The 18,049-nt window shown below is 39.9% G+C and overlaps 2 protein-coding genes across 4 annotated transcripts in view; both read right to left on the bottom strand.

Annotated features, from left to right (window-relative positions):
- Nucleotides 1-651: 651 nt before the first annotated feature.
- LOC136790905 (nuclear pore complex protein Nup153-like) lies at nucleotides 652-12,804 on the bottom strand. Its single transcript, XM_066997732.1, has 6 exons — nucleotides 12,498-12,804; nucleotides 8,287-10,496; nucleotides 7,619-7,772; nucleotides 5,773-5,895; nucleotides 3,393-3,588; nucleotides 652-2,866 (listed from the first exon to the last, which is right to left on the bottom strand). The coding sequence occupies exons 2-5, from the start codon at nucleotides 8,507-8,509 to the stop codon at nucleotides 3,501-3,503; spliced, it is 588 nt and encodes a 195-aa protein (XP_066853833.1). The 5' UTR covers nucleotides 8,510-10,496; nucleotides 12,498-12,804; the 3' UTR covers nucleotides 652-2,866; nucleotides 3,393-3,500.
- The window catches only part of LOC136786328 (nuclear pore complex protein Nup153-like), a 31,207-nt gene continuing 23,677 nt past the window's right edge, over nucleotides 10,520-18,049 (bottom strand). For all 3 annotated transcript variants that reach the window (XM_066997723.1, XM_066997722.1, XM_066997721.1), the window contains 4 exons: nucleotides 16,258-16,384; nucleotides 14,158-14,631; nucleotides 12,824-12,916; nucleotides 10,520-12,157 (listed from right to left, as the gene is read on the bottom strand). In XM_066997723.1, the coding sequence (XP_066853824.1) occupies nucleotides 12,071-12,157; nucleotides 12,824-12,916; nucleotides 14,158-14,631; nucleotides 16,258-16,384 (781 nt within the window). In that variant the 3' untranslated portion in view covers nucleotides 10,520-12,070. The remainder of the gene's footprint in view (nucleotides 12,158-12,823; nucleotides 12,917-14,157; nucleotides 14,632-16,257; nucleotides 16,385-18,049) is intronic.

The following is an 18,049-nucleotide window of genomic DNA, read 5'->3' on the forward strand; positions in this document are numbered from 1 at the left end:
AACAATTCCATAGACACGTACAGGCAACCCTTTTCCCACCCAGATTCTTTGCTTCATCTATTCCACCTCTACCTTGTGTCATATTCTTATTAATCTGCCCCTCAAAAGACTCCCTGGCTCACACAAAGAAGCAACCCAACAAATCCCTGTTCCCAGCCACGTTGCTTTCATGCTTTGGGAAGAGTTAACTGCAACAGCTCTAACTGTGATGCCACCTCACCCCCTCCACCTATGTGAGGTTCTTTGCCTTCTGTCTCCTCCTACGTCTACACCTGCACTAGAACCAGGAAGAATGTGCTTCCTACAATACTCCAAGAGCCTCTTCTGTTTCAGGATGTCATCATTTCAATTCAGGACTGAAAGTATTCCTAGCAAAAACCCAACAGCTAATAGCTAACAGAAGCAGTTGCTGGTGATCAGCTACAAGTAACCTGGAAGTACTGAGGAGTCACAAAAGAGAATTTGCATTACATTTAAGAACAGCATGCAGCTTAGGACCACTGCTTTCACTGACTACACTAAGCCATAAAAAAGAATTGGATTCTTACCTGCCATCACAGCAATTATGGTTTATGTTGCCCCCAAAACACACACGGCAGTACCAGAACTGTGTCAACTAGCTTTAACAGCTTCCCCAGCTATTAAGTACAGTAATTTCTGCTTCCTTTTTTTTCTTGGAGGAATATTCTTTTGTTTCCAGCCTCACTTACTTATTATACACACTGTTAATTAGCAACTATTTCTCCATACTCATAGGGTTATGGAGTCCCTATGACTGGAAAAGACTCTGTACCCTTCAAGATAAGAACAGCATAAAGGCAGCAACTCGCAAGACTGCTCTAGCTTAAAGCAAAGCTTTCCTCATTGCTCTCATCTCCTTTGACTTGAGTGCTGTCATCCTTCTACCAGAGCTTTAAAAACTTCATTACCACGAATGAAGGAAGACCAGAGCAATCAGAGAGGGTAGCAGAGGGTATAACTTAAGGAGCTGTTACTAGGATTTTTTTGTTGTTCCTGGTGGACTATTTTTCTCCTTGCCAGCAAGGAGGGAAAACCAGCAAGTTGTTTTCTCCAAGATTTTTTTTTTTTAGGTTTAAGAACACGGATTATGTTGTAGCAATTTCTTCGCTGTAAAGCGTCAGCTGAGAAGTCTAACAGTAAGAAGGGCAAGGGAAAACTGAATGCTGATGCAGAGAGTGCCAGCAGACATCATCCTCATTCCACGGGATGTTTGTAGCTATGGCAGTTGAAGTCTACACTTCCATATGCTTAACATACCCTATTTATAAGCCGATTTTAGCTGACCTAGCATGTATCAGTAGTACAGTTAGAGCCAGCAGCCTGCAGGAAAAAGTGGGCACAGGTGTTTCCATAGCAAGGCCTGTGAGTGTCTCCCATACATACTTCCAGTCTAAGCAAGCACATGAAAGGCTTGGCTTGTCGCTTACCTAAGGAACCAGGAAAACAAGGGGAAGCTAGATTTTGCTTGTGTCCTAATGCCCATATAAAAATAAAGACAGATGAAATACCCTTACTACCTTGTTAAATTCCATAAGCCGGAAGAGAACGTGCTGCACACAGGTACAAGTAAAATCCCTTGCTGGCAGGTTTGCAGAAACAAATCTTTTATTTACACAGGCAAGTCTATCTTTAGACCCCATTTACCTCTTTACATTTCTCGAATATTTACATGACTTCATGATGCTCCAAGAAGGGAGTGATGAACAAAAAGATTACAGAAACTGTCAAAAGCATAGCAAAAAAAACCCAACCTATCATTGTGCTTTAAAACTTATGAGCTAGAATAATGTAGAAGAAATGTAGTTTTAGCACTTTGGCCATAACGGTCATGCTCTAGAAGACACTTAAATAGCAGAGGGGATTTCAGAAGTGACCGTATCCAGAGGTTGCCAGTGACAATTCATGAGTGAATCGTAGAGTTCTTCGCTTGTCTCCGTGAATTGTCTGTTCATTTCATCAACATCCAAGTAGAGCTGTGGATCTGAAAATAAAAGCCTGGTAAGTCCAAGTATCAAATCTGAGGCATGCGCACAAAAAAACTTCACGTGAAATGGCTAATAAAATGTATTTTAAGCTAAGTGTAATAAGCTATTAGATCTACTAATTTTAGTGAGGTATTTAGTCCTCTAAAATTTTGAGCCTCACAACTCCAACTTTTGGGAATTTGTATATTAGAAGGCTGGGACTAGAACTGTCTTTCAAGATAAAGACAAAGACAATGTTTAAGATAGTAAAGATAACGTTTAAGGATAATCAGCCATGAAACCCTCCCAAGAGTCATTTAATTCACTTCTACGGCAATACACGTTACATAGGATAGTTTCTAAACACTAACACAAAATGCCTCCACGTGAGGAACTTTGCAAACCTTCCAGGACACAAATATGTTTTGTACCGTATTTGTAAGTGCAAGCTGAATCCTCCTTTTGGAATCTGCAACATAAGCTTTTACCTCAGGGTGGAGAACAAAGCTTTTGCATATTACTGAGTTTCTAATATAAAATCTGTTTAGCGGAACCAATACAAAGAACAAAATTCTGTCTTAGACCATTTTCAAATGGGAATGAAGGCACAGGTACAAGAAACCTGCTGCGAAGCATTGACAGTGTCCCGTTTTACTTGATGCGGTCAGTGTATGCTGTATCAGCTTTAAAACCCCAGCTGATTGCAGATCAACCCCACAGAGGTTTGACCTCAGCTGAATTTTCAAGATGTTCTTCATCCAGTAGAGGTTGGCTTGTATTGTTAAAAGGCACAAGGATGGCTAAACTCAAGTGACAATGATAGAACCCTTATTACCGTCAGTAATTAGGTCATCACCGATTGCAGTCATAACTGAAGATTCCTGAAAGACAGAAAAGGCTAAGTTTAATCATAACTCATTTCAGAAAGCATCACAGATTCAAAGTGCTGCAGTCTCAACCCATTCCTTCTTCCTACAACTACAAGGATAGATGGCATTTTATCTACTTATTTTTAGAAGAAAGCCAATATTACAGTACAGGTTGGAAGGGACCTCCGGAGGTCACAACTAATACATTGACCACGATAAGACCACTTACAACAACTGTTTAATTTGCTTTAAGCAAAGCAAATCAGAAGAACAGGAACAGAAGAAGCGTACGCAATTATGCTGTCAAAACCATTCTTTGGTATGCGTGAACAAATAATGGTGTATAAATCACTAATTCTATGGATTTACTATTTAAGCACTTAAATACAAACACCTCTGAATGGAATCTGCTCTTTTAACTTCACACTAAGCAGAAAGCATGTTTTCAACTTCGGATTCTTTTTGCTGATTCACACAAATCTGTACAACATATTATCTGTGAAATATTTTCTTTACAGCAAGCGTGCACTATCTTTACCTCAAAAACAGCTGGAGCCATTAAAGAATCTCCTAAAGAGCAGTCTCCAACAGCTTGCATGCTGTCATAGGGAGCATAGGAGCTGTAGTTGTAGTCAGCGTGAGCATCTTAACTCCTCTGCGAGTGGTAGTTCTGGTAATCTTGGCAATAATCATTATAGTTGTATGACTGGTACCGCTGCAATTCTGCTTTCAGTCTGAAACATGAGAAGTTGCATACAGTCAGAGAACAAGAAACTGTAAACCCAGTTCTGAACTTAAACAATTTGTCAGCTTACATACTTCAAAGCTTAAAAGGAAGCTTTCCTAAACAGTCACCTAAGTGACAGCTTAAGTCACAGCTCAAAACCTCATTTCTATAGAAGCAAGCATCCTCACCTTTGCCAATACCAGAAGGAATTGTTCTCATGGATTAACTCCAGAGCCTTGACATGGTTACCTGTACACATCAAGTATTTTTAGCGTTGGCATAAGCAAGCTGCTGCTAAGTCTCTGTGCTTTGCTAAAGATTGATTTAAGACCAGAGACATTTATCAAGCACAGCTGCTTTAAAGATGCAGTCTTAACCCTTCTATCTTTTGTTTGGTTAATTACTAGATCTTATTTCCAGAAAGAAGTGAATGGAGTCAGATTATCCATTTCAAAGAAGCATCTGACGCTGCCTGTCAGTTTGCCATGTCTACCTCCACCTGCTCAGTTTTTTTGTTTGTTTAAAGTCCATTAAACATTCAACAGCTGCCAACTATACCGCTCAGGTGAAGTCAGTCTTGCTTAACAACACAATCGCGATTCTCCAGCGTGACGCCTTATTATTAGTGGGAGAATTACAAAATACACTGGTTCTTAAGAAGAAAGGGCCAGCTGATTAGCTTTCACTACTTTCCCTTTCAAGATTTTCTCAGGGGCAGCTTCAGACTAATGACAAGAACCAAGACAAGTGCTATCTGTACTAAAACTGAGGTACACTGCATAAAGAACATTCAGATAACCCAGCTGCATATTCAAAAAAATCCGCTGTTTAGACTTGTCTTCACTGATTCTGTACAGGCAGACCTCCTGTGTTTGCAGTGCCCAGTTTCTCTGACTTGAATTGGGGATGCAGAGAAGTGAGTTCTATGCTTTTGGGGAAGAATACAAGCTGAAGGCATTCTGAAATAGCTTCCAAACTAAGCAAACATGAGGGACAAACTAATCCAATGGCTGGGTATTTCAATGCTAAGAGAGCACGGTACTCAGCCATTCAGAAACGTATTACTGATGTGTATTTTAATACCTACATTTGTTTCAATACTGCAAAGCTACACAAGTTCTAATAAAGAGGTAATCCATTGTCTTGTTACTGTAGTAAACAAACAGAAGATACATCATCTTAGGTCTTCTGCTTCCAACTGCACTCTTCCTACATACAGTTGTGTAGGGAAGGAAAATCTGAAAATACTGTTGACGTTCTTCTGGATAGCCGAAGCAAGAAAACATGTTTGTGGCTTATTCTTGTTTTCAAAATAAAACAATATTAATTTAATCAAAAAATTTTGGCAAAGAAGTTTGGACAGTGCTCTCTTGGAGAAGAGCATTTCCATTCTAAAGCAGAAGGAGGCAACATTTGCAGAATTATGCTAGGTAAACAGAAACAGAAGTGTCATTTTTTACTATTTAACAGAACACACAAGCTAACCTCATGAACATACTGAAATTGTTTATATGAAGTCCTGTTTTGTCAGTATCCTGGATCAGAGTTCATCAAATTTGGTATCAATTCTTTAACCGTTCAGAGACCTGAATTGCCTTAAATAAGTGATAGAACTGAGCCGGTAGAGTAAGAAACCCTCTCAGGAAGTGCTAAGCTTTAAACTCCCCATTGCCCTAAGCTCATGAAAAGCAAAGAATAGCATTTTAAACCTGTTCTAGTAATAACGCCTTTGGCTATCTCCCTGCGTTCCCATTTTTCCCCCCCACTTCTTTCCTGTCAACCCACTGTAAAACTAGTTATGTGCTTCTCTCAAACTAGAGGGAAAGCTCTAAGAACAAGAACTCCCTAGCATATAAAACCACTTCTTGTCCCTTCTACCTTATGCAGGCCCAAACCTGAAAATATTTACCAATGCATTCAGCTTTGCTACTGTTGAGAAACAAGGCTGGTTACAATGGCAGCTAAGCCCAAGTTGCGCTGTCTGGCTAGACTTAACAGTTGGATTCCCCCAGCCATCCTGAAGCAGGTTGATGAATCCAGGGAGTCAAAACATAGGACTTCTGCATTTCTGGTTTTGTAGACTGCATCCTGTGTACAGCCACTACAGCAAGGGCCACAGACTTTCCAAAGGCAGAGCTACAAGAATCTGATTATTTAGAATAACTGTATCAATGCACAACTCCTTGGTTACCTTTTAGAAATTCCTATGCTCAGCCGGATTCCTTTTCCCCCCAGACCTGGTGCGTTCTGGCAGTCTTGCAGTGCCCTCATCTGATCACCTTGCTCACCAAATCTGACATAGGCATACCCTCTACTATTTTCAAAAGGGAGAAAACCAATTCTGGTATGCATAACAGTTACAAAGCTAACGAATTCAGTTTCTGTCTTCTACAAAAAACAGAAGATAGCAGCTACTATAGCTTCTATTACTTAAGCAACCTCTCTGGCATGTGCACGTGCACAGAAAAGGCTTTCACCAAATTAAAAAACTTGGGCCAGGAGCAAAAAGCTTATTCCTTGGTAGCATTAAGATGCAACTCACTGAGAGCCAGCAAAACAATACATTTTAAGTGCTCTCTGCGTAAGTAATCAGATTCCATATTTCTGCATATACAGCAGTTAATCAGTTAGCACTAACCCACTCCTTTTGGAGCCACAAACTTTATTGGTCACAAACACCAAGAGCTGGCTGTAATTATCTGAACCAGTATTAACCGGTACCTCTGAACTCTTCAAACAAAAATATCTTTCAGGTGCTCTTAGAAGAACAACATCAATTGCCTGCAACAATTTGATGGCTTTGCTAAACGGAGCACTGAAAAGCACAGTGGTACAGTTTCTTTTGTAGCCTGTTCAGAAATTATAGCCCCGTGCCTACAGCTTCAAATCAGGCCAAGCTTACCAGCCCAACTCTTACAGCTTAAGTTCACTGCACTCGAATGCCTTCAAGACGTGCTTTTAGGAGCCATGGAGAAGAACCCTCTGGTAAGACCACCATTATAAAGTACTGAGTGTTGTTTTACACTTAAAATAGAACTATCTGTTACAGTCATTCATCAGCTTTCCCTAGGCTGCTGCTCTCTCACTACTGAATGTGATCCTGCTTTCAGTTTCCCACTAACTTTTTCCCCCAGCGTTTATGGCCTCTTTTCATCTACGACACTTTTAAGGGACTACACCGTGTTGAAAAATGCTGGTTAACATTTCCTTTTACACAAGGTGCCTCATCGAATTTTCCTGACTAAACCAAACCCCAGAACCTTAACTAGAAGAGGAAGCACACAAACACACACGCCTCCCTGGCCACCATATCTCCCCAAAACATATCTGTTCAGTAACAGACCAACTGTAAGAATACTGCGATTAAAATCAGTATAGCTCTATACACTGCTTTTGTTCGGGATTACTAGCTAATGTCCTTTCCCTTACCCCTTCTGGAATTAATACTGAATTCTGTACTCCAAAACGCGGTTCTTAAGTCATACAAATGACATTTAACAATCAGAATTTTTCCACACAGTGATCCTCAATAAAAACTTCAATCCTCTACTGCAGTCTTTCAACAAATTAAAGGAATACAAAACTGGCTAATAACTGTTCAGTGATTTTTGGACCTTTGTAGCACTAGAGTAACAGCAGTACACTCTGCAGCATAGTTGCAAGTACGTGGGAATAATCTCTTTTTTTCTCTGAAAGGTGTGAGGCCTCTATTTCACCCTACTAAAGATTTTACCACCAACTGTACTGCTAGCATTGAGACACTGCAACTTCTGTGCTTGTATGAGATGCAGGACAGGTTCCTTAAGGTGTCGCAATTTTTTGTCTAAACCTAGTGTTGAGATCAAAAAAGGGATTGCTACTAATTGCGTACGTATCAATAACCAGGACAGAAGACATGCTGCATATAGGAATTAAACTTTTTCTAAAGCTCTAGTACATGAACATATCAAATCCCGCAGATTTTTTCTAGTATGGTTTCAGAGGTCTTACTTGATGGACATAAGCGCACAAGTGAAGACAAAAGATACTCTGTTTACCTGAAGTACTGGTTTGCAAGTACTGCTTCTCTTCTGTCCTTCCCAAAATAAACTGTGAGGCAGCTGCAGACTCTGCACCTGAACACTCTGAGTGAACACCGAATGTAAATGATGGCAAGGCAGCATTTTGTGGACGCAGCCGCAGCACCAAAACCTGCAGAAATAAGTGAATGTCAAGTCCGTAACCCACGGTGTATCTGCAGTACGTGAAGGTTTGAACTACATTCTAGTCCTGATCTTTCCAGTCAAAACTGTTTAACAAACAACCCACCAAACAGTAAAACAAACAAGAAAACCCCATGCTTCCTCTCTACATAAAACTTTTCACAACTGTGTTTTCTGCCCACCACCTGGCTTTAAAAAGTATACGAACTTCTTTGAAAGATCATGTTTTTAGTCTGAACTCCAAATGAACAACGTGTAGGGCATGTAAAGAACAAGCACGTCATTAATGAAAGCTTTTCTCTAAAAAGGATAAACTTATTCTTGGGGAAAAGTGTGGAAACAGATGTTATCTAGGCAATATTCCTACAGGAAAAACGAATAATTTTGCCACACCTCAAAGGAAAAAATAATTGTGCTTAACAGGTAAGAAAATAAAAAAAATCAGAGCAAACCAAAAAATAAATCACAGAATATGCATCCTCGTTTTAATCATTAAGTATTACCTCTGAGCTCTGCTTTGGTGCTTGGCTTTGCACTTTCACAGGCTACACACTTCGTGGCCTCTGCTTTGTTTTGAACCAAGCAGGTCTCCCAATCCCAGCTTCCTTCAGGCTTCTTGAATTTGTCTAAATCCAGAAATTCTCCAGAAGGAGCAGAAAATGCAGATGCACTGCTACTGGTCACAGGTGTTGGACCCTCTGTGAGACAAACAAGACAGTTAACCATCCTGTTTGAACATGAACTATAAAATGAACATTAACTTTTAAATTTGATTTGTCAAATCCCACAGAAATGTTCAAAATTACTCCGCAACTCCCCCCCCCCCCGCCCCTGAAAAAAATAAAAGCCACCAAAAACCCACAAAGAAACAAACAAACAAACAAAAAAACCAGAGTGGAACTCAAAGCTTCCAAACAACACACAACTCTGTTCAGCACACAAGCTTCTGCTGCTGTTGACCACAGTGTAACCTCCATAAAGAGGCCTGACAGGTGCCTTTTAAAAAAAAGGTGCCTTTTAAGAGAGAAGCAGAAGATAACGCTTCAAATTCAAAACCGGAAAGACAAGAATGGCTCTTCCCTTCCACAGCACACGCAGAAAACTTTTATCCTAGTATTACTTGCATCGCTCTTCCTCCTGACAAGTGCAACGTAACCGTGCAATTCACTGCACCATGGTCACAGTAAACCCCTCATTTCCAAAATTCCTCCTTGCAATGGCAAGAGCCTCAGACAAAGATGCCGACTGACCGCTCAGAGGTTGGAAGTCCAAGAGAATCAACTCTGTCTGAAATCCATTATCTTACCTCATGAAATTTCAGTCTTACCGCACAGGATGAATACAAAAGCCCGGTCTAGTCCATCTTAATTTGTTTCTTCCAGGATATATTTGCACAGGTGTTTTTCGATGTAATGGCATGTTAAATGACATTTAGAGTCAAAGTTAGAATTAGAATCGTATTTTAAAAACAATACAACCACGCTCAAAATCAATTACGGTCACACACAATGGGAAACAACCCAGTACTGCCCTGAAGAAGTTACCCAGCGGGTCACTCGCTTTCTTGAAGCCTACCACTGACCTTCATAGGCATCTCTCTGCTTTAGCTTAAGACTAGTTAAGACTACACTGTCTTGAAATCTGGCTTCACATCTCCCCTCAATTACATACAAACGGTGAGTAGAGGCATTTTGGACACATTCTGTAATTTTTTTTACTTATTTTTTGAAAGAGAAAAACGCAGTCATTTTTAACTCTTTCTATGGAGTTCTCATTTTCGCCAGTGAAAAATCACTATGTTGTTTTTAAATTAAGTCACCCACTTCAGCCATCTTCCCTCACCAGCTGCAAAGCCGGGGGTATCTGCATTGATCCAGCTCCGTACTAATACATTTCACAATCAGTTCAATTTATGCGACAGGCTGGAACCTGGGCTGAGACCTCTGAAGTGCCTGTAAACCAATCCTGCAGACAGCCGCTAACCCATCAACCGTACCTGGGAATCGTGTTGCTTAAAATATTCCATATATGCAACGTACTTTTATTCTGTACAAGATTCACAGAGGCTAGGATGGAAACAACAGGAAAAAAAGGACCATACCTGGTTTCTCAGACTGACAGGCTACACATTTGTTATCTTCCGTCTTATTTGGTACAAGGCATATTCCACAGTCCCAAGAGCCTTTCGCCTTCTTAAATTTGTCTCCAAAGCCCAGAGTGGCTGTTGTGTCAGTGCTGCTCGAGGAGGATGTCACTGTCACCGAGCTGTCTGTGACCACTGGTCATGTCAGAGCAGGCATTACTCCCGTTCCAGGTTTTGGTGTCTCACATGCTATACATTTTGTAGCTTCCGGTTTGTTTTGGACAAGACATGTATCACAATCCCACGTTCCAGGTACTGTTTTGAATTTGTCTCCAAAGCCCAGCATCCCTGCTGGGGGCGCTGCTGGCTTTGAGGTGTCGCATTGACTTGAACTTACTGTCTGTTTCATACTCTCAACTGTTGACGCTTTAGTAGCTTGACAAGTTACACATTTGTCCTTTATGTCTTTGTTTTGCAGAAAAGGGTCACATGTATCAGATTGCCAGTACGATGCTTGTTTAGAAGTCTCTTTACCTGCAGAAAAAGTTGTTATTGCAGGCCTAGTATAAACCACTGTGCTTGTTGTAGGTTGTGCAGACGTAGAAGAGCGTGTTTTCAACAATCCAAAGTCTAGGAAGCAAGAAAAAAAAGTCTTCCTGTTAGCGCAGCACCTCACTACATGTAACTAAGTGACTTTACTAGAGGGCAAAAATTTCAACTCAGGTGCCAATGGTTACAACTAGACATTCAGACCGAGCGCAACAGGAAGTCCCCAGAAATCTTATCTAAACGGATGAAATTTCATCTGCTGCACTGGGTCACAACAGAACATTTCGTTAAAGCTTCATTTAACTCTTTGTTTCCAAGCAAGCTTTAAATCAACATTTTCACTGGTCGATACAAGTACAAACAGACAGTAGCTGACTGAAATCTGACAGTCCAACGTGGAATGGAAATAATACAATTTGATTAAGACGCGATGCCCAATCGAATCAAATTTCTAAAGCTCCTCCTTCCGTAGCAGATGACTCAAATCTACTCCAGTAACTGTACAGAAGTTTGTACTCGGAGCAGCAATCCATGCGGTATTTTCCCACAGATGCTGAATATTAATTAAATAATAAAAACTCAAGACAATTGAACAACTGTCTAATTTTCTATAATCTTTTTCAAAATGCATCGGACACAGGACAACTCCTTATTTAAAAGGTGGCAATTTTAACAGGAAAGACAAGCTACTAATACAGAAAGACTAAAGGAAATGCATCTTAAACAGCAGCTCAAGTTGCTTGTAAATCTACCTTGAACATAGTTGTTTTGTGGTTTGTTTGTTGGGTTTTTTTTAGTCAAAAATGAAGTCTTTGAACAATGTGGATTTAGATTCTGCTTCTTTTAAACCGATAAAGAAAGTGAATGTCACTTCACTCAGAGGTCTTTCCTTAAACAAAATGCACAATGTATTTTCTCTCACTTAGCTCTTTCCAACAGAGAAATGTGCTGCCTTCTTAACAAGTATGTAAGTTAGAAGAAGACTTTTGGGAAAAGATCAAATTCAATAAAGCCCTTTTTCTTAAAAGATATCTTTTCCACAGACACACTTTATGAAACTGTTGAAAACAATTGCAATTGCTTAAAAACAAAATTCAGAAAAGGGTTTTTAACGTAAAACACTCCACTTCTGTTTGCAGTTTAAATTTTAATCCACAGGAGCCATTGTAAGCTAAGGCCCAAAGATTCGCAGCTTTCGCCATGTATTTGGAACTGAAGCTCTTTCCTATTCTTTCTTCACCTGGGCTGAAGGTGGGACAGGAGTGTTGAGTTTTACAAACATTTCCTTTTCAATTCCACAAATTGTATTTACTTAAAATGAAACACCGATTATCTGGCTAATTCTCTTAGTACCTCATTTACAATTACATCCTAACACGTAAAGGAGATGCAACCCATCTGCTTTTCATCTTGCAGTTTTACTTCCAGCAACAAACACCACTTAGAATAGAAGGGGGCAGATGCACCCTAACAAACGCAGCGCTTAATGTAATGCTCTCCTACATTCATATTTATAGCAGATACTCTATTAACCATAAGTCGTGTGTTGGTTTTTTTTTTAATAAAAAATGCTAGCGTATTTTTTGCAGCATCTTTTTAAAAGGAGTTCATTATCTCTCCAGGATTTTTTAGAACGTCTAAGACGCTTCCTTCCTTTAATACGTGGGCAGTGGTGAAGGGACCACCAGCAAAATCTTTGACCTCCTCTTTCTGTGTGTTGATGTTGGTTGAGGTGGTGGTGTCTTTTGAAACAAAAGAAAACAAAACCAGCTTTCACAATGTGACCTAGTTAGAGCAGATTATACTCACTTTTGTTAGAAACAAGAATTTCCAGCTTTCATGCTTCTCACATAAGAATCTTCACAAATTCTACTTACTTTGCAATGCTTTATGATTACAAGCAAAACAAAAAGCAACAAAACAAAAAAAAAATATAAAAGCAGATCTGTCACTGGAAAAATACTGCAGAAGTCCAACACTGCCTGGAATTGCTAGCATGCGCAGACAGGACAGATTGAAGATTTAATAAAGAAAAAAAGGAAAATCAGCACTTCAGATCTGAAGTGCTAAAGTTTCAGTTACCTAGGGTAAGAAAGGGCGTCACTGGAGTACCACTGGGTCCAGAAAGTTCTGCCGATTTTACAACGGGAACACTAAATGTAAACCCAATCTGCTATGAACAAGAGAGGTTTTTCAGATTCTCAAGCCACAGGAACTTCAATCGAATGCACACACAAAACCAAATCTGAAAGCTGCTCTTCACATTTGTAGCACGCATGCTGAATGACAAATTATAAGCCAGAAGCCTACATACTTTTCTCCATCAAGGCAGATTCTGCTTTAGTGTTCTGCAACAGCCTACTAAATGCCTAAGAAAAAAAGTCAAGCTCCTTTATTATTTTACTTACAGAAGACGTAGGTAGCACTTCTGCCTCAGTAGATTTCACAACTGGAGATGAAAATGCGAACTCAGGACTGCTAACAGTACTTGTTGGTTGTATCTGTATTTTCAAAAGAATTAAAGGTTTATATTTAAGAGCAACAACTACCTGAATTCACTACCCAACAGAAGTCCCGCAGTGACGTCGAAAAACCTGATGTTTGAGTTATTTTGCAGATAAAAGTAATAATAAAACACAGGGAAGTTTCCAAGTGGGTATAGGACAATATCTTCAAAACCAAATTCCAGAAACTGAGAGGAAAAGCTGGAGATGCTACTTAGGTCTAAATGCATGGAAAAGCAAGCCAGGAAGCTGAAGAACGGCAAACTCAGCCCAATGATACTCCAAGAACTTCAGCAAACACCTCAACATGTTAAAGCAGCTGTCTACTTCAAACCGTACAAAAAATATTTCAAGTACTCTGGAACAGATTAATGTTTATTTTATTGCAATAATATGCCAATTATTGCACCCTAGGCTCATTCTATGTGAGGCTTATATGACCACGTTACCTCTAATTTAATAACTTAAATAAAGTTGTGGTTTAACCATTGCAGGCAACTAAGCACCACACAGCCACTCGCTCACTCCCTCCAAGTGGAACAGGGAAAAGAACTGGAAATAAAGAAGTAAAGTTGTTAAATTTGAGGTAGCATTAATGACTCATCGCATGTAATGGCTACCTGGAAAGACAAATGCCATAACCCTGTACATACTCCCCACTCCTTCCCCTTCTTTCCCCCAGCATTTATTGCTGAGCACGATGCTAAATGGTGTGGAATATCCCTTCGGTCCTCTGGGCTCCGCTGTCCTGGCTGAGTGCCCTCCCAGCCTCTTGTGCATCCCCGACCTCCTCGCTGGCAGGGCAGCGTGAGACACAGAAAAGGACTTGTCACTGTGTAAGCACTGCTCAGCAACAGCTAAAACACCAGTGCCTTACCAACACTGTTTTGCTCACAAATCTGCAACACAGCATCATCTACTACGAAGAAAATTAACTCTACCCCTGCCCAAACCACTATAAATAACTTGGCATAAAGTCCACACCCCCCTTCCCCCGCAGACTTCCACAGCATTTGAAGCAGTTATACAATCACGTTAAATGGGAGTTGGCAGGCTCTAAGACTGAGAGAAGCAGAATCAAAACATTTATGCCTTTTTCCCCAAACTGGCATACAACCCCAATTCATTCAGCTGCGTAGAAACTAATATTTGTTAGTTTCATGAGCACCACAGAAAAAGTCAACTCGCAATAAAGCAGTATACTCATTGTAAACATTATTTATAGCATAAAGATTTACCTTGCCCGCCGCCGTCGCTGCTGCATCTGCCATGCCTGCCGCCTCCGTTGAATTTGCCACGCTTGTCGTTGCCGCTGTTGACTTTGCCTTGTCCTTTGTCATCAGCAGATATGGCATGCCCGCCGCCATTATTGGACATGTCAAGCCTGAGGGCACTGTTGAACATGTTATGCCCGACGTCGCCGTTGTATATATGATGTCCTCCACCTCCTCCTCTGATAGATCTGTCAAGTCCTCCACCTCCGATGGATCTATCATGCCCTCCACCTCTGATGGATCTGTCATGCCCTCCACCTCTGATGGATTTGCCATGCCCGTCGCAGCTGCTGGAGTTGCCGTGCTCATTGCTGCTGTTGAAACAGCGCTCGGTGACGCTGAGACAGCGCTACTACCAACGAAACTAGAATTGAACTGAGGCAGCGATGCAGCACTGATGGGTAGGGGTATGTTCGGTAGCACTGGTTCCTCCACTTCCTAAAGTTGCAAATTTTAATTTTTCTTATACAAGACATACTACTTTCTCACCCCATCGCACCCAATTTATTAACAAAATTAAATAGAACAAAAATCCATACAAATTAAGAGAAAGCAAGTTTCCAGAAGAAATCCCGATCTCCCCACCTCTGTCTACCACGTCATTTTAATTTATGGCAGGCCTGCTTCCACATTATACTCTATTCAACAACTGTACAGCAAGAACACTGAAAGTTAACTCAAAACCTGTGCAGAACAGAGACGCACAGATCACATTTTTTTTCTTTCTTTTCTATACTTTAGTCATCAAAGCTCTGGAGAAGCATCATCCTTTCTAACTACCCTCGCATGGCTTCAATTAAGAGTACACTCTCAAGACAAGTGAGAAAGTGTTCCTCTTGCAAAATTAGGCAGGATAGCTGCCAAAGTTTCTAAAGTCATTACAGCAGGGAACGTGGAAAAAGGTAATGTTTAAAGAAGCAGGTAGGTTCAACAACCAAACTAAACACAAAAAGCACCAAAGAAAGTCAGACTAACAGCACTGAAGATTGTGTTCTGGCAAATACAGTCTATACCATGTATCAGGATGCAAATATAAAAATCAGAAGAGAGCCTCTTAACAACTTCAATTTTCATCCCTGCCACTTACTTTATTTGATTACTAAGATTGGATGAGTTATGTTTTAAATGGCATAGAAAATCTGACCGAAATTTGTACAGTACTATCATGATCTACTTAGAAATGACTAGGCAGGGATGTAAGTTGGTGCTACTGATATTCAGTGCATCCTGTAGCTTACATCTGTTTCACAGTTTTGATTTGAAAAGTTTATGGAACTTTTGATATTTGGACCATTATTTTATTTGCGTTACAGGAATAAACAACAGTGTTTACGATTTCTTTATATTGCATCATCCAGAAGTCCCATTTAATGATTTGAAACTTAAATTAACTTAAATACTTAATATTAACTTAATATTAATTAAATACTTAATGTTAACATAAATACTTAAATTAACTTACAGGCAGCTTATATAACATCCAATAAAAGAAAAAATAATCTGAATATTCATGGTCATAGTTTTATGGAATAGATTTTTCCTATTAAAATGAGAAAAAAACTCTCTCACAATGAGTTTGGTGAGTATCAAAAACTGAGTCATCGTTAGCAGACATGCAGAATGCTGTCTTCTACTACTCTTTTTCACACTCTTGGCCTGTATCTTTCTGTACGACTTAAATATGAAACCAAAAATTAAGCTTTTTTTTTTCTTTTTATACTTGGCACTCGTTTCAAGTATCATTCCTGTAGAAAAACTATACAAACCTTCACCAAAACATTACTTCTCTTCTTAGGACTCATTCATTCAATTGCTAACGAGAAATGTTATAGTTTGAAGAATCTCCAAGGTAAGAGAATTAAAAATTTCAAAATTACATAAGCAAAGTTCAGGTATTCAAACACAGGAAATCAATTGGAGCCTGCTCTGAAACCCACAAGAAAACAAAAACAATGCAAAAATAAAGCGGTATTGTTATAATTTACTATGATGCAATAAAACTGACACACTTAGCTAGTTACTTCAGTAAGCTCAGTGACAGCAATTAATTTAAGAGTCACTTACCTGTTCTTGTACAGCTCTTGATAAATAGTGTATTCCTCTTTCCCTTCTCATTTTGCCACCTCCGCTACTCACTCCTGAAGACAGACCATTGGACGCAGCAGTACTGAATTTGTAGCTGGTCACATTGCTAGCACACGACAGTACAGAAGTTGGGGGAAACAAGAGAAAAAAAAATTACCAGCCAAATTTTTTTTTCAAGATATTAGAGCTGTTATTAGTCCTAGAATTGAAACCTGCTGATCAGAAAAAAACTAAAGCTGTCTCACAAGTTGCTAAACGCTGGTAAATACTTGATGTTCTAAATAGGAAAAACTTTATTAACAGCAGCAATGAAAAGGACATACATAAGTGCACCGTTCACACGGGAACAATGACTAAGCCAGAAGACCTGAAATAGAAGAGCTGATTTAGATTGTTATTTTCCAGTGCTTCCTTTAAATAGGACTGGTTCTCTGATTCTGCGATGCACGTGTATCTTTTGCAGGGATATAAAAGAACAGCTCACAAAAATACAGAAAGAGTGCACATATGCACACATACACATGGGAAACACTGCCAACAGCTCTGATAGAATAGGGACGCCTTAGACTTGTGTGGCAAGGTAATATGGCCTAAGCTTCAGAAGCAGCTCTGGCTTTCATGTGGCCATCAGCAGGAACAGCAGAGGTGTTTGGGTATGCCAACATTCCAGAAGTCTTTTCAGACATGAATACAGATCCCTTTTGTAAGGCATACAAAGGCGTTTTTCTGGTACTTAAAAAAGCCTAGCTCAAAACCAGAAAGATATCCTAATCCAAGAGCAAATGGGGAAAAAATAACCCAAACCAGAAGTGGAATAGGGAATAACTCTAACAAAAGTACTATGGCAAGAAAATGAAGTATGCCTGGAAAAACCGTGACATCAAAGCTTATCTTGCAGCCAATCAGTCAGTCAGTACAGAAGTGCATTAGATCGCACTGGAAGACACCAGGTCAAACTCCCACAATACTGAGGAGGAGAACTGGTCTAAACTTGTCAAATACTTGACAACAGCCTGCTTAGCACTGTAACTGCATAGAGGAAGACAGATCCCTAAGGCATATGCTCAGACTTTTCTCTAATCCGAACTGTCAATCCATTAGAATTCTGAAAAAAGTCTTACATCAAAATAGATCTTCATTCAGACAACTATCGCTTGCCCATAACAGCCCATATTCCTCTTTCTGTTGACACCTGTGAGCTTCAAGGGGGCAAAGACAATTGTCAGCCTTCAAGCAAGTCTAATCTACAATTGGACTCAGGTTTAAAATATATACACACACACACACACACATAGATATATAGCATTGGTGGGCCAGAGATTTACTGAGTATTCCAACTCAACTGTCCAAAGGGACTCTTGCCAGCAGATCAGTGTGGTGCTCCTGCTCCAGAACATGGCACCCAACAGAGACCAGCATCACAAAAAACACTACCACCACTACCTACTCTACAAACAAAAGGTAGGGCACTGCAATAAACTTTGTGAACGAAATCAAAAGCAGTATGAGTTTGCTGTATCTCCTTCCTAAATGGAGAAGTAGAAAGGAGTTCTAACAGAGACAATTTAGAACAGTTTGAAAAAAACATAATTAAAACCCAGCACCTGATTGCACCTGTACCAGAACCTTAAAGCCAGTCGCTTCCACCCCTAAAAAGGTGGTTGTTGTGAAGTCCAACTTTTAGATGCCAAAACAAAGTGTTGAGTTCTTTCTGCAAGCCAAAGAATGCCCATGGTCACATAAGAATTGCTTGGCAGATGAGCATAGAGTC

This window comes from Anser cygnoides, chromosome 5, assembly GCF_040182565.1.
Source record: "Anser cygnoides isolate HZ-2024a breed goose chromosome 5, Taihu_goose_T2T_genome, whole genome shotgun sequence".
Classification (NCBI taxonomy): Eukaryota; Metazoa; Chordata; class Aves; order Anseriformes; family Anatidae; genus Anser; species Anser cygnoides.